The sequence below is a fragment of the Ambystoma mexicanum genome, chromosome 6q (genome assembly GCF_040938575.1).
Source record: "Ambystoma mexicanum isolate Mex_15411 chromosome 6q, UKY_AmexF1_1, whole genome shotgun sequence".
Lineage (NCBI taxonomy): Eukaryota > Metazoa > Chordata > Amphibia > Caudata > Ambystomatidae > Ambystoma > Ambystoma mexicanum.
In genome coordinates, this window is record NC_090937.1 from 574,007,383 (window position 1) to 574,022,558 (window position 15,176).

General features: G+C 50.4%; 1 protein-coding gene across 3 annotated transcripts in view; it reads left to right on the forward strand.

Annotated features, from left to right (window-relative positions):
* SCLT1 (sodium channel and clathrin linker 1) overlaps nucleotides 1–15,176 on the forward strand; it is a 1,687,870-nt gene that overhangs the window by 1,248,470 nt on the left and 424,224 nt on the right. For all 3 annotated transcript variants that reach the window (XM_069631056.1, XM_069631057.1, XM_069631058.1), the window contains exon 17: nucleotides 11,787–11,932. In XM_069631056.1, coding sequence (XP_069487157.1) covers nucleotides 11,787–11,932 — 146 coding nt within the window. The remainder of the gene's footprint in view (nucleotides 1–11,786; nucleotides 11,933–15,176) is intronic.

Sequence of the window (15,176 nt, forward strand, 5' to 3'; positions counted from 1 at the left end):
GGAGCCCAGATGCAGCTCCGAGGCGCGGGCCATGTTGTGAGCCATCTATAGTCGCCTCCCTCCTTCCATACTGACCGTAAGACACCCAACACCAGATGTCGCAGGACCCTCCCTGAGATGCTTGTTCTGGGGACCCACAGCCATTCATCCTACGTGACTAGGGATAACACCTCATTGTCCATTGCCACCCATTGCTTCCCCATGCCCGGAGTAAAGTGATCTACCAGAATTCTTAACTGAGAAGCCTTATAGTATATCTCTAGGGCCGGGAATCCCACTCCCCCTTCCTCCTTTGGCCTTGTCAATACCTCGTAGGAGATTCTGTGTTTCTTTCCTGCCCAAAGGTAGCGTAACAGGGCCCGTTTAACCTCCACCAGGAATGACTTGGGTATCTGTTTTGGGAGCATTTGAAACAAAAACAGGAACTTGGGGAGGATTACCATTTTCAATGAATTGAGACGCGCCATCCATGAGTCCTGACCTTGCCCACCACTCAATATCTCGCTTCACCACCGACCATAGAGGGAGGAAGTTACTGGCAAAAAGGTCTCCAAGGTTTTGTATCACCTGAACCCCGAGATAACAAAACCTGTCTCTCCGTATTCTAAATGGGAGCCCCTCCACATATTTCCCTTCAGTATCCAATAGGTTTCCTGCCATGAACGCCACTGACTTCCCCAGATTAACCTTATAGCCCGACAGGTTTCCTTACTGTTACAAACTACGCAACACACGTGGCACCGACTGGGATGGGTTGGTGACATAAAGTAGCACATCGTCCGCAAACAGGCTGATCTTGCAATGCGTGTCCCTCACCCTCACTCCACTGATCTCCCTGTCTTCCTGGATAGATACCGGCCATGGTTCCATCACCAGCGCATATATAAGCGGAGACGGGGGGCATCCCTGTCTCGTGCCCCTCCCCAATGGAAACTACCCTGATTCATTACCATTCACCACTACCTTTGCCGAAGGGCCAGAGTACAGGGCCGACATCCAGCCCAACCATCTCGGGCCCATCGCCAGAGACGCTAAAACTTCCCCCATGAAAGCCCAATTCACCCTGTGAAAGGCCTTTTCAGCATCCAAAGATAGCAGGAGAGCCCCTTCCTCCTGCACCGCCCTTGAGTTCAGCACTTGGAAGGTCTTTCTCATGCTGTCTGCTCCCTGTCTGTTCGACACGAATCCCACCTGATCCGGATTGACCAGCCAGGGAAGATTACTTTCCAGATGCGTTGCCAGAATCCTGGCGAAGACCTTTGCGTCCACATTCAGGAGGGAGATGGCCATATATGAGCCACCTATATGAGCCACATTCTGCCGGGTCCTTCCCTGGTTTGGGAATCACAGCAATCAGGGTCTGGAGGAATGTCGGTGGTATTGTGTCCTGCCCCCTGATCTGATTAAACAATTTAGCCATTGGTTTCACCAGGATGGATTGATTTTGTTTAAAGAAGTCGGCCGTATAGCTTTCTCCTCCGGGAGCCTTTCCTGTCCTCAGCCTTTTAATAGCTCCCTTCACCTCTTCTTCCGATATCACCCCCTCCAGGCCCTCTGGTTCTGAATCTTTAAGTTTGGGAAGGGGATGCCCCTCTAGGTAACCATGGATGTCTTCTATCGATTCGCCCTCCCGTTTACTGTACAGTCCTTTATAGAAGTCTGTGAAGCCCTCCGCTACACTCACCCCCTCTTTACACATCCTTCATCCTTTGTCCCGGATGCCTCTCACTCTCCTTTCCATCCTACTGCCTCTAGTTCTATGCACCAACAGGGTACCCACCTTATCCCCCCTTTCGTAGTACCTCTGCCGCCTGTACCTCATCTTTTTAATCACCTCCGAATAAGGACTGTATGTAGAGCCTGCTTCTCCTGCATTTCTCCCAGCAGGGCCTCTCAATTCTCAATCTTGCGGGTGAGCCGTGCCCGCATAGCTCTTAGTTCCTCATGAAGTCTGTTCACGATCAGTGCCCTTTCACGCTTCCTCCGCAATGAGTAGGCCCCGAAAGGTGGCCTTCGCCGCTTCCCGTACCACCGCCTTCTCCTTTTCCCCATTTTCATTAATCTCAAAGTAGGCCTCTATTTCTTTCCTCAGGAATTCTTTAAATAGTGGGTCCCTCATTAGGGTATCATTACAGCACCACCTGTAATTCCTCGTGGCCCTTAGCAGTTTCCAGTCCACCACCAGCAGCTCATGATCCGACCAAGTGATGGCCTCCAAACTCAGCACCCCTACCCCTCCCTCCTCCGATATCAATAACAGGTTGATTCTTGTGTACGTTTGATGTGCGGGGGAAAAGAAAGTATAGCCCCCTGGGCCCTGCCCTGATTTAGGCCACACATCAACCCAGTAATATTCCTGCAAGAGGTCCTTCATGGCCAGGTTATCCTTCGTAGGCTCCCTCATCCCCGTCCCCTTTGCCGACCACCAGTCTAGTCTGGGGTTGGCTATAATGTTAGTCCCCACCCAGGACCATGGCTCCCTCTGCCCACTCATCCATAAACCTGAACACCCGACGCAGAAACTTTATCTAACCCACATTAGGCGCATAGAGAGTAGCCAGGGTGATCCGTGTACCCTCGAATGTTCCCTTAATCCCCAGGAACTGTCCTCCGAAACCCCTCTTTATCTCAACCTCTGTGAGGTGCAATGATTTTCCCAAAAGTATGTCTACCCCTTCCTTTTTAGAGGATTTATGGGAATCCCAGAAGTTCCTCCCGATTTCCTTCCCCTTTATTGTCGATTCAGCCCCCCACGTATAATGCGTTTCTTGTAGGAAGAGGACCACTAATTTCTGTTTATGGAACATGCTGCCGGTAAGGGACCATTTATTTTGTGAATTCAAGCCCTTAACGTTCAGCGTACCCACTCGTCCTTAAACCATTATCGTTGCTAACCCTGTTCTTGAAGATTTCCGTGTCCACCTCGGCTCAAGGCCTTTGGTAATCTAAAGGTACATGGCTTGACCTGTCTACCCCCCTCCCTTTCACTCCCACCTCCTCACCTTCCCTATCCCTCACCCTTCCCTCTCTCCCTATGGAGGCATCCGCCTCCATCTCTCAGGATTGCTGGGATTGGTCGGTGAACCATCAGGGGCTCCTCCACTGCCCCGGTTTACTTATCTGACAGGGAACCAGCTCCCCCTTTTGTAAACTGAACCGTTGCATTCAACGTGTCACAATGGTCCTGGAGGGAGGCCCCCCGAGGTCCACCCCTACAGTCTTCACATCCCTTTCCCCGAACAGCCCTAGGAAGCTTTTTGGCCCAACTCTCAAACCCCAACAGGCAAAACCCTACAAACAGTAAATCGTCAGCCCCAACGGCGCTAGCTCGGAACAAGAACAAGCCAACTGTGGCAATTTATCCGGGCAGAGCAATCCCCCCTGCGGGGACATCAAATAGCACATTGTTGTGGAGATCACCCATAAGGCATTTCCGTTTCACTTTAAATTACCCCCACGATCTGCAGTGGGTGTCTAGTTTTCTGAAATTTCTGGGTCCCCTTCACCCTATGTTTCCCCCCGGCCAAGTCCGGGCCCCTAGGACCCTGTGTGGGATCCAAGTCCCCCTCGGCACGGTTTCCCGACAAGCCCGCACGGCCTCCGACCAGGTCAGCCGTGACTCTTTGGTTGTCCTCCTAGGCCACAAGGTGGTGTCTCTCCCCCTGCCATTCTAAAGCCAAGTAGAATGGGGGCCCCCCCAACGGTATCTGACCCCCTTCTCCTGTAGCCATTTGGTGAGGGCACGCATTTTTTCAACATCGTAAGGGCCGCGAGATCCTGGAAGATGGCCACTCTGGAGTCCCTGTATTGTATGTCTTGGAAGATTCTTTGCCTTCTCCAGTATCCTGGCTTTGTCTCTATAGTAATGTAGCCGTGCCAGCACTGAGCGCGGTCCTTTCCCACCCCCTCCCGCCCGGTGTACTATCACGACCTCTTCTCCATCGTCGGTTCCCAGGACGATCCGTATTATACCCTGCACCTTGCCCTCCAGGCCCAACTGGGTTTCGCCCTCGGTTTCCGCCAAGCCGAAAAAGCGCAGATTGTTCCTCCTCTCGCGGTTCTCCCTGTCATCCACTTTAAAGCAGAGCTCCTCCTCTGGCGCTGTATCTCCATGAATCTTGCCTCCATCTGCATCTCCACGAGGTCGGTGGGCGTTTGATTGTTCTCACCTCCGTCCATCCGGTCTTCTAGCATAGACACCTTAGCCGTGAGCTCAGCCAATTTGGCCCCCATATCCATTCTCATACCCCTTATCTCGTCTAGGATCGTCTGGAAGTTGTTTTGCATGGTACCCATAGCCGGCGCGGCCACGGAGGGCGGCCTCCAGCTCTATACCTCAGGTCTTAAACTGGTATTTCGGCAAGGGCATCTTTCCAACTCATAGGTCGCCCCTCCCCCAGCGGTCCTGTAGCCACCAGGCGTTTGTAGCTCCGTTCCACTGAGGTGTGAGACTGTCCCCCTGGGCCCTCTTCAGTGGCTGTGAGTGGTGTGGCCGTTAGGCCAGGAAGGGGAGAGTTGCCTCAATGCAGTCGAGAGTGAGGCCGTATGCCCCGGCAGATGCTCTGTTTTTGTAGTGTTCCAATCCTCAAGGCCTACTCCTGATGCATGGGGCACCAACCAAACCTGCCCCGTATGCTGCCACCCCCACGGCACTGGCCCTCCGTGTCTTTCCACTTTTGTACAACATAAGTCACCCAGTGTGTGCAGGTTGGCCCCCTGCCAGACACAATGCCACTGAGATGGGATAGGGGGGGGGGGGGCTCTCCCTGTGTGGGCCCTCCCGCCCGTTACAGGGGCCTTCTCTGAGCCGTCTCCCCTGCCTCTCCCCAAGCGGTCTCCCTGCCCGCTGTGCCTCAGACACACTCCAGTAGCGGTCCAGGCCTGCTTAATTTGTTTCTGTGCTCACCATTCCTCGTGGCACCAGGCTGCAGATGATCCTTCCCACTGTTCATTGGGCACAGGGCCCAGTGGCCCCTAGGTGCCCCTCCTTCCTCCACTCCGCCCTTTGTGCCACCCTGTGTTACTGCCCGGTGGTAATACCCTCATCGGGCGGCCTGCACTCCCTGGGTAGGGATCTCCCCCACAAATGTCCTCCACAGCAGTTATCCCCTCGTGGGGTCCCAGCGGTGGTCCAAGCAGGAGTCTTCCCCCCCCCAAGCCACTTCCCCCCCTTCAGTAGTCAGGGCGGCCCCCCCATGCGCACCGTGGGGGTCACTGGCCCTCAGTGCCGCTGCAAGGTGTAGGGGGGGATCAATCCCAGCGGCCTCCCAATCTCTGTTATGCTACTTCCCCTGTCCGGTCCACCTACTGTGAGTGATACCGAGGCGCGCTCCTGTGTCGGCCCGGGTCAAAAGAGCTTGCCAAAGGAGCAGGGAGGGGGGGGCTCCCAGGAGCCACAGCCGAGTCTCTAGGGTGCCTCTCCCATCAGTGGGGCACTGCGGGATCCTGTTAGGAGATGCCCTGCAGGTGTGGGCCGGGCGCGCTCCCGCGTCGGCCCAGGATGATGTTGAAGGGGCGGGGGCCACCCTGGAGTTGTGGTTAAGTACGTGGAGTTCCTCACGTGTTGGCAAAGCACTGGAGGAGCCAAGCTCAGTGTGCCCTGCAGGTGCTGGTATGGGCACGTTCCCCTGGGGGAGGCGGACTACCCTGTGGCCTTGTATTATTCCCCAGCATCCGCGGCCACGTCTGCTGTTTCGCTGCTCCTCGTTTCTCCGATCAGGGCAGGAGGCGTCCAGCCCGGCTACGTTCCCCCGTCGCATGCAGCTTGCATGGGGCTTAGGGGCGCCTGCAGGGTCCGGGTTACCCCGCCAGGCACATGGAGTCTGCAGGTCTCCCACCACGCCCCCTCGTCTAGGAGCTTCAGCTGCCCATGCGTCGTCGTGTGGGTGACGAGGCTTTTCGCTGCTCCCGTTGTCCAGGGGGGAAGCCGAACAGCCCGCTCTCTTCCTTTGCAGCAACACACACTACCGTGGGGCGAGGGGTGCCCTGAGACCTACCGCAGCTGTTCTGGGCAAAGGAGGCACCCCCAGGCACTGGCGCTGCACCCTATTGTGACACTATGGTTCTGTTAGTCAAATCTCGCCATTCACAACGGATCTGGACCCTTTCTCCGCATGTACTCTGCAAGTCTCCCGGGGCTAGTTGAGGAGCCTACATTTCAGGCAGCCATCTTGCCTGCGCCCCCTGGTGGCCTCTTGCTCCTCTCTCTTCTATCCTGTCTGACTCCCGGACGGACAGACTCGCTCTCCGCTCCCTCGATTCCCTCCACCAAATTTGAAAATCTGCTGGCTGGCAGCAGAAGGCAGGCAGCACCTCTGTGTCAGCAAGTGGCAACGGGGGCCCTGGCTCTGGCTGCACTGCTGCTGCTGTGCTGGGTATTATGGGGTGGTTTTTAAAAGCTTTTCTCCTTTCCTTCCAAATCCAAGCTCAGCTCCCTCTTCGTGGTGTGGATTGGAGAAAAATTGATGAAAGGGCTCTTTCTGTCGCACACAGGTGAAAATCCCAGAGGGGAGGCCCCCCACCTGTCCAGTGTGGAGGGCTGGGTTCCCCCTTTGTCCTTTTGTCTGTCGCTTTTGATCCTGGGACCTGTACACCCACCTTTTGTCACATTTGTACACCACCTGGCACCTGCGTGTCATCGTCTCCTTCCCATTTCCCCCCAACCTGGGATGGCGCACAGGGAGTCTGCAGTTGGCAGCGGCCTGCTAGCCTAAGGCCGGCTGAAACTAACTGCCACTAATGTGTTAGGCGAGGGAAGTGGAGGGCACCCAGGCCGCCTGCCCTCACATGAGACCCCCCCCCTTTGCATGCCACACCAGCTTAGTCCCCCTCTCAGCCCATCGGACCTTTACCCAGGGCCTGCAGCCAGGCATACGTGGGTGCCGTGGGGTGGCTCTCTGAAATGTGCCCCCTTGCCTGCCTGCTTGTGTCCATCCACCGTGTCCTGGAGGAGATTAAGTATTAACTATTAATTAACTATTGCAAAATAAAGTTTTAAGGGCAGCATTAGGAATAAAAAAAGTCTGATCACATTTCTAAGACAAGGAAGGACGCCCACTGTCTACCTATCAAAGCTAGAATTATTTTTAAAACACTCTGCATCGCGCACAAATGTCTTGCTAAAAAAGCCCCAACATACCGCAACAACACCCTACAGTTAAAACAATCCACTAGATCCCTGAGATCCAATGACAACCTTCTACTTGTATCCCCTCGCTACAAAACCACTAGAGCGGGGGCCAGCAGTTTCCTTGTTCTAGCTCCCAAACACTGGAACACCCCCCGCCCCCTTCAATATCAAAAAAGAGTCTTCTTTCCCTGGATACAAGAAACTGCTAAAAACGTGGTTATTTAACCAATATTAGCATAGTGAGCTTTGCCTCCTCTCTAGCGTAAACTCTCCAGTGGAAATTGTAAATTATGTTTGTCTGTGATGTACTATATGTCTGCTGTTAATAATTTCTGTACTCTGTAACAATGTATGACCTATGCCTAAGCTGTTCTGTAACCACGCCGTGATACCCTAGGGTCTGGGCGTGTAAGAAATAACTAAATAAATAAGGGAATGAATCATTGTGTAACATGCCCCACCCATCCCAGGGCCCAGCTTGTTGCTGCTTTGATGTTGTCAGGGCAACTGAGGTGGCACGTTCCAGATAGTTTGGGGCATGCCCGGCGAAGTCACATTTTGTGTATAACATGCAGATTTTCAGCACCAAATGTCACTATTACTCTAAACAAACAAATCATTCCCGGCTCGGGGATGAATTTTGCATTTTCCAAATTCGTGTCAGACCAACGCCCGCTAGCCATGCCAGAGCCAAGCGACAAGTCCCTTCTGTTTTTCCTCCCTGCGCTGGTGAGTGGCATACCATTCTTCTTTCTCTCACCCTCTCCGATTTCTTAAGAGTAGAGGGACAGTCTCAGTCTCTCTCCTTGGGAGCAGGACCACTCTCTCATTTTCCTCTTTGTTTTTCCTTCCGCTCTGGGTGGTGGGACCCAAATCCTTGGGGGGCAGTAGGCTTCCCTCTTCCTCTCCTCAGACACCGCCCACAGCAGTCATATCTCCATTTCTTCTCCCTTCTCCATTCACAGTTCACAGGTACCTGTTCTCTTCCTTGACTTTCCTCCTCTGGGTCCATTTTGAGACCAGCTCATCACCAGTATTGTAAAGTAGGATTCTTGGGACAGTAGGTTATCTTTAGGTATTTATTAAGTTCCAAAGTAAATCAGATGTCATCAAGATAAGTAGTATAATCATAGGAGCAAGGGTCATATGGGAAGAGCCCGCCGGCTTCCACCACCTTGGGTACATTACCATCAGTTGCCCAGGCGAGAACTTTCAGACAAACATAAAGATTCTTCTCACTCATACAACATTCTGCACTGACATCACACTCAAACAGGCCTCCAGTGGGAGGGTGAATTTATGGTGTTGTGAGCGTGGTGTCCAAACCCCAGTCACTATTTTACACCTAGCTTCGGAATGTGCCCCGATGGCGAGTATCTGGTCTGAGGTTTACTAAACAATCCATGCGATCTTTGGTGAATCAATTGAGGTCTCCCCCCAATGTGACACTCCTGGGGTATACAAGGGAAATATCAGGAAATCTGGTGCGCCTGCCAGGGTTACTGCTGGTTCTGGCTAAACGGCTTGTCGCAGTGGTATGGGGAAGGGGTCCCCCACCCCAGTGGGTCGGCTGGATGTGAGACACGATATGGAAACAGAAAATAGGGATACGTGCCAACGAATGCCAGACCTAAATATATTTGGGGCCTGTAAGCGTGCAAAAGTAAGGCTCGGACACAATGGTGGCAAATATTTGGGTATAGAGTTTTATTAAGAAAGGGTTGGAAAAAGGCCTCTCTATCCCTAAAGCTAAGAGGGGTTCCCTGCCTCAAAGGAAACCATTGAAATTGTCAGGAAGTCCGAAACTAAAATGCCTATCACCGTCGTGTCTCAAAATCTACCTCTGTCCCTAACACTAATACTCTAAAGCATCTGTGCAAGGATGAGCTCTTCTCAAAGTAACAAGTGTTCTTTGTTTTTTCAACCAACGGAAACGTCTCACTGGTAATAAAAAGAGATGCAAAATGATGTTCCGGAATACAAGATTCTAATGCTAGGGTTGTGCTCCTTTACCCTAGACTTCTTCTTCTCTTATGTCACTGGGTAAATCACAAGGAACTGTTTCTTGACTTCACAGTTCTTTATCCTACCAACTTGGCACAGTTTGCCATCAAGTGTAGGATCACAGTTTTTCATCCCACCAACTCGGTACCAAGCGTAGGATTATTTTTGCAAGTTCTAGGGGTCTTGACCCTCTTATTCCCTGTATCTCATATGGGTGCGGGTCCTAGACTTGCAAAATCGCTTGGTTCACTCTCCTGCCAAGCATACAATTCTTCCTGATTACCTTCTTTCACATTCATGGTCCCAGATCCTCTTGTTCTTAACTTCGTATATGGGCACGGGTCCCAGACTCACACTGTATTGTCTACTTGGTTCACTCACTGGCCAAGCATACAACTCTTCCTGGTTTGCTTCGTTTGGAATCAGGGTCCCAGACCCTCTTATTCTCGTCCTTATTTGACTAAAGGTCCCAGACCTCCTTCTTCCAGCTTCTGGGTTCACCCCGTTGCTTCCCTGCACCTCCAGTACCTCCCGGGTAACCCTCGTACCTGTTTTCTTCTCGTAGGTACTGGTGGTTCACGGGCAGCTATGTACCTTCTTGAGGCTCCGGTAGTGTTCGTGTATCTGGGGGGGGGGGCTGCAGCGGCTTTGCAGTCTTCTGACTCTAACCGGCTGCGTGTTCTCTCTCACTCTCGCGCGGATTCACTTGGCAGCAACCCGAGTAGTCTTTTCGTCACAAACCACGTTCGGGTTCTCCTTTTCCTCTGGTTACAGCCTCCCTTGCTGCTTGCGTCCGCTTCTCCTGTACACGGCTCCCATTGTTCCTCAGAGTATAACTCTCCCTCTTGCGCGTCCCAGCTGAGCTTCTGTCAAACTCCCGCGTAGGATTGTTGTACTGCTTTGGTCCAATCACTTGCGTTGAGAAGCTAGATGGCTCACTCTGCTTCTTTAGAGTGATCCTTGGACTCCCGGTCATCTTCTTCACAGTACCAGTTTCAAAACTATATGCATGATACTTTGTACTTTCTGGTCTTTCAGTCTTGTCATGGATGTTAGATTGACTGACTTGACAACAAAACACGTTGGCTCTATCCAGAGAGTGTGAAGGAGGATTTAGGGATGGAGAAGGGGTTGAGTGTCTTGAAAGGGGGTTATACTGCGTTCTCTGATAATAGTTGTCCCCAATCCCATAGAAGGATTCCTTCCCTATATGATCCTCCCTCAGTGCACCACCCCTCGGGGGACTATTGTACTGTGGACACACCGCCCTGGTCCCATGGGAAAGGTCTTCCCCTAGGGAAGAAGGGGGGAGACCTCAGATTTGTCACAGGCCCTTATCTGACTTATCTATTATCTAGATCACTGAACTCCCCTGATTGTCACCAAGAAGGGATGATGCCGGGAATGAACCTGAGGTTGTTTGATATGGAGGGGCCTGATACGAGGGCGAAGGAATAATATGGCCATGTAAACAATGCACAAGTTTAATAACCTATATAGCCTGTTGGTAGTCTTGGGCTTTCACCTCTCTCAAAAGAGCCTTCTTCCTGTATTTTTCCTCTGCCTCATCCTTCTAAGACCGAGGAATGATTGCCTCAACTGGACTCAATGTTGGGCCCTCAGCTACTACCTGTATGGGATGAGGGACGTCGGGAACGATGATCAGCTTTCCGTGCTTGCAGGGCTCCGAATAAACCGACCATCAAGGTGGATCATGTTCTGCATCTCGGAATGCTGTATTCTCGATGGCAAAGATGTGCCCGAGGGTCTTTGGGTCAATTCAGCTAGAGGCCTGGCTGCTATCTCTGGCCTGCAGAGCGTGTCCCTATCTTGGACATTTGCCAAGATGGCTACATGGGCTAACTGCATATGTGTGCCAAACATTACTGACTGCATTACCTTTCGGGTCAGGATTCTCGCTTCGGCTGAGAGGTCCTCCAGATTTTTCTGGTCTTGGTGGTGTCATTTTGCTCTCCTCCCTTCGGTCTGTCATAGATGAGGTCTCGGTGGAAGCAAGAAATCCATTAGGAGGACACATTTCTTACCTCTCGCTAATGTTCTTTCTAATGGATATTTCTCCCACACATTCCTCGTCGCTCTCCTAACCTTCCCCTCTTTGCAGTTATCTTGTACACCTCATCTGTTCTGCGGTCCCTCAGCATCTAGAGAAATAGGCGTAGCTGAGGTGATGCGGCACAGCGCCTCAATATATACTGCCCGACGTCATGGCCAGCACAGATCTCCTAGAAGCCATGCTGTGCCCACTTCTGGCGAAAAACCATCAGAATGACAGCTGCGCTTGAGATAGAATATCATAAATGAGTAATCCGTGGGAGGTACAGCCATCAGAAATGACATTATCGAGAGACATGTAATTTGTTCATTCTGTGTTCTTTGACAAGTGGTTCATACAAATTAAAAACATAACCACAGTATTAATGTTTCTGAGTTTACCACTTTGGTAAAGATATGTAATAAAACGTTATTGTTGAACTTTCTTTGGTTACCGTAATATGAGGCTATTCAAGAAGTTGCTTCTTCTGATGGCATTATCGCACCAACACTATGCTACTACTCAGGGATCACATAACCAAACCAACAATATATGTTCTAATTTAAGGCTGTGATGTAATTTACATGGTCTTTTTTGAAGGTGTACCGTGAAGGCCTGGGAAATGAAGGCGATTACAGGAAGTTGGAAGAGCTGCATCAAAGATGCCTTCTTGCAGAGCGAACAAAGGATGATCTCCAGATTAGCCTTCAGACAGCGCAAAACAAAGTCAAACAACTAGAGATGAGGTAGGTCATGCTGCATTGTGCCATCACACTATACCTTAGTGTTCTTTCAAAGGTCCATCTGGGGAGTTCATTTAGCCCTCCCCATCTACCCCACCCCCTTCTGAGGGCTCTGTAATCAAATGCGTTCCCCATAATTTCTAGGACTGGTGTTGGAATAGCAATGTATCCCCTCCTAGATTATTAAGGGGGAAAGTATTAACAGATCAGCATATTTGATTTACTCTCCTCACTACAATTTTAGAATAATTTGAATAATAGCTACGATATTCCACTGAGGCACCCAGTACCCTAGGGCCACTAGTGAGAGGATAACCCAAGAGCACTTAAAATCAATCTCCAGAATCAGATGATTTAGAGACTTCAATGTGCCCTTTCTGTCTTTTTCTCATTTTTGGATTATCTGGTGTTGCATGTGTTGTGTTGTCTGTGTTTGTGTTTGTTTTAAGACCAATGCATTTTAAAAAGCTGTTTGTTATTCTTTAGCGTGCCTCTCACTTGATTTCATGCTTGACGCATGTAGTACGGTCTCTGTATCCTTTGCTGTTTTTCGTCTTTGGCAAGCATATGACAGCATGATGAAAAAGTGTATGCTTTCACAGTTACCATCACTTGATTTTCTTTTGTAGCTACAGGCATGTATATATTGGACAAACTAAGAATTCTGTAACTCTAATATTTTTAGGCAGATCAGGTTCCTATGCCTCTCCCAGATTGTTGTGAACATTTGGCTATCTGTACTAAACATGCTAATCTCTGATATTTTTATTTGATATGTTTATACATGACTTCTCCTGCACCTTCAGTATTTAATAAATGGCAAACTTGAATGGCTTATCTGTTGCACCTAGTGCTTTTAGTCGAGAAACAACAGTTCCTTGACCTTGTGTTTTCATACTATAGTGCAGAAGGGGAAAGAATGTTGCGCTTGGGAATCATTTTCTAAGCGCAGAAAAAAATAGTGCATGTAGTTCTCGGAACTATCTTTGTGTGTGTGTCCATTTTAGGGACTCAACTTCCTGGGTCCCTCGTCCCTTCTGTTTCATTGTCTTTCAAAATCAAAAAGGTGAAGCCTAAGACCCAAAGGATGTATGCATGATTAGCACTGTGATTCTAATCTTCTGCTCAACTCCAGAAAACTGCATTTTCTCCATCATTGGATCTTTCATAGATTCACATGCTTGAATTATTCCCTGGTATATAAAATCGCATGCAATTCAAGGACCATTGCTGATAAAGCTATAGAGGCTTCCCATTATGCAAGGCTTTAGCTCCACCCCAGGCAGCCATCTTCAGATTTCTCACTGCAGTCTAAGTGACTAGGGAATCTTCAGAGCTCTCTGAGCCTTTTTCTATTAAAAAACTGAAAAATGATAATATCTCAACACAATCTTCAACTTTTTTGGAAGACCAGAGCCTACTCCACCAGCCAGTGGGCTTTCCAGTTCTGGTAAGTAACCAGGACTGAGAAATCGACTATTCACCTGGCTCCTCGTGGCCATGGCTGAGGTAAGCAGGGAAGATACTTCAAAAATCAAGAAATCCCTCTTAACGGATTGCACAGGATGTGGAAAGAAAAACGTTTTTCTGATGGACCCTCATCAGAAGTGCATCTATTGACCACTCCCTAATGACACTTAGGCTTGTGAAATATGTCATACTTTCACACAGAAAACCCTTCAGGACAGGCACAGGAGACTTCTTCATTTAAAAGAAAACTGGTTCGATTCTTCAGGTGAGTCTATCAGAACTGCCCTACCCTCTCTGTGCAGAACCCCGGAAAAGCATGTTCTGGCAAAAAGAAGAGCCTCTTCAGTAGAAAGGGCCCTGGCACCACCCCCAGGACCAAGATGAGACCTGAGACTCATCAAGGGGGCCCATGTAGCGCAGAGGTACCATAAATCCACAGTAAGCCACTCATTGTCGACGAAAGCCCACCAGTCATTGAGCAAAACCTCATCCAAGACGTCCCCAAGCTTGTCCACGACATGTATGTCGGTGGTGCAAAGGTCGTCCACGAGCAAATTGTCCTCAGCGCAGTCCACGGCTACCAAATCACCTGCTCAGACATAGTCTACGGACACTTCGTCAACGATGGGCCATCGTTGAAGCATCAGGACCGGATGTCGACGGGCAAGCACTTGTCGACAAGGGAACTGTTGTCCACAAGCAAACGCCTAACACCGACCGACTCGTCGATGGATAGGACACCGTCAGCAGAGAAGGCCTCGTCCACCAGCAAGCAGTCGCTGATATCTCACTATTGAACAGACCATCTCCCGCCCACAGAAAAAGACATGCAACATGCCCTAGCCACCCCACGCTATTGTGGAGCAGCATAATCGACCTCTTCCCATGACAGAGCTGCCAGACATTATTCTTCAAGAAGAACTCTGACATAGAAGAACACATGACAAAGACAGTACCCAAGGCGGATCACCCTCATTGGCAACCACACTCAGAAATGCCCAAGGATCCATTCCAACCCACCCTCATGCAGTCACTGCAAAATATAGAGTTTCAAAGGTGGAGGAAAATGTACTCAACTGAGATTACCACAAGTCCTCAGACGGCCATGGAAGGCGGGATCACCGGCATAATGCCACCAGTTTGTAGGCAGAGACATCCTTCACCCGTAGCCTCATTAAAGGCATGCTCCAGCACATGGGACCCTGCAGCAGTTTCACTGTCCTAGAGACCAAGGAGCATCTCACCTCCAGCATCAATAAGGGCCCGATTCACTGTCTCAACAGAGGAACCTTATTCGTGGGATCACCCAGTGGGAGACCCATACCATGAGTTCTCAGACGATGGGGTGCTGCTGGAGGAACCAGAAGAGGGGTACGTTCTGCAGGATTCACTGCAAGAAGATGCAGACGAATGGGATGATTGTCATCCCCAAGCAGAAGAAGCGAGATTCCCCTGGTGGGTCGTCTCCTCCTGACGACATAGCTTAATTCCACGCGATAACCAAGGCTGAGCAGACGTTTGACCTCCAAGTGTCAACCTAAGAGAAGAAGTCAGTGCTTTATGAGCACTTGGATAAGTGAAGGAGGACAATCACTGCTATACCAATACTAGACACCATATGTGAAGCGGGTAAAGCCCATTGTCCACGCCAGCTACGACAGTCGGACCGGAAATGAAATATAAAGCCACTGATAGTTCACCAGTGTGGCCAGCCCGAAGCCAGACTAAGTTATAACGGGGTGGCTAGGAGAAAGCTGGCTAACCTGGCATCTCTGCT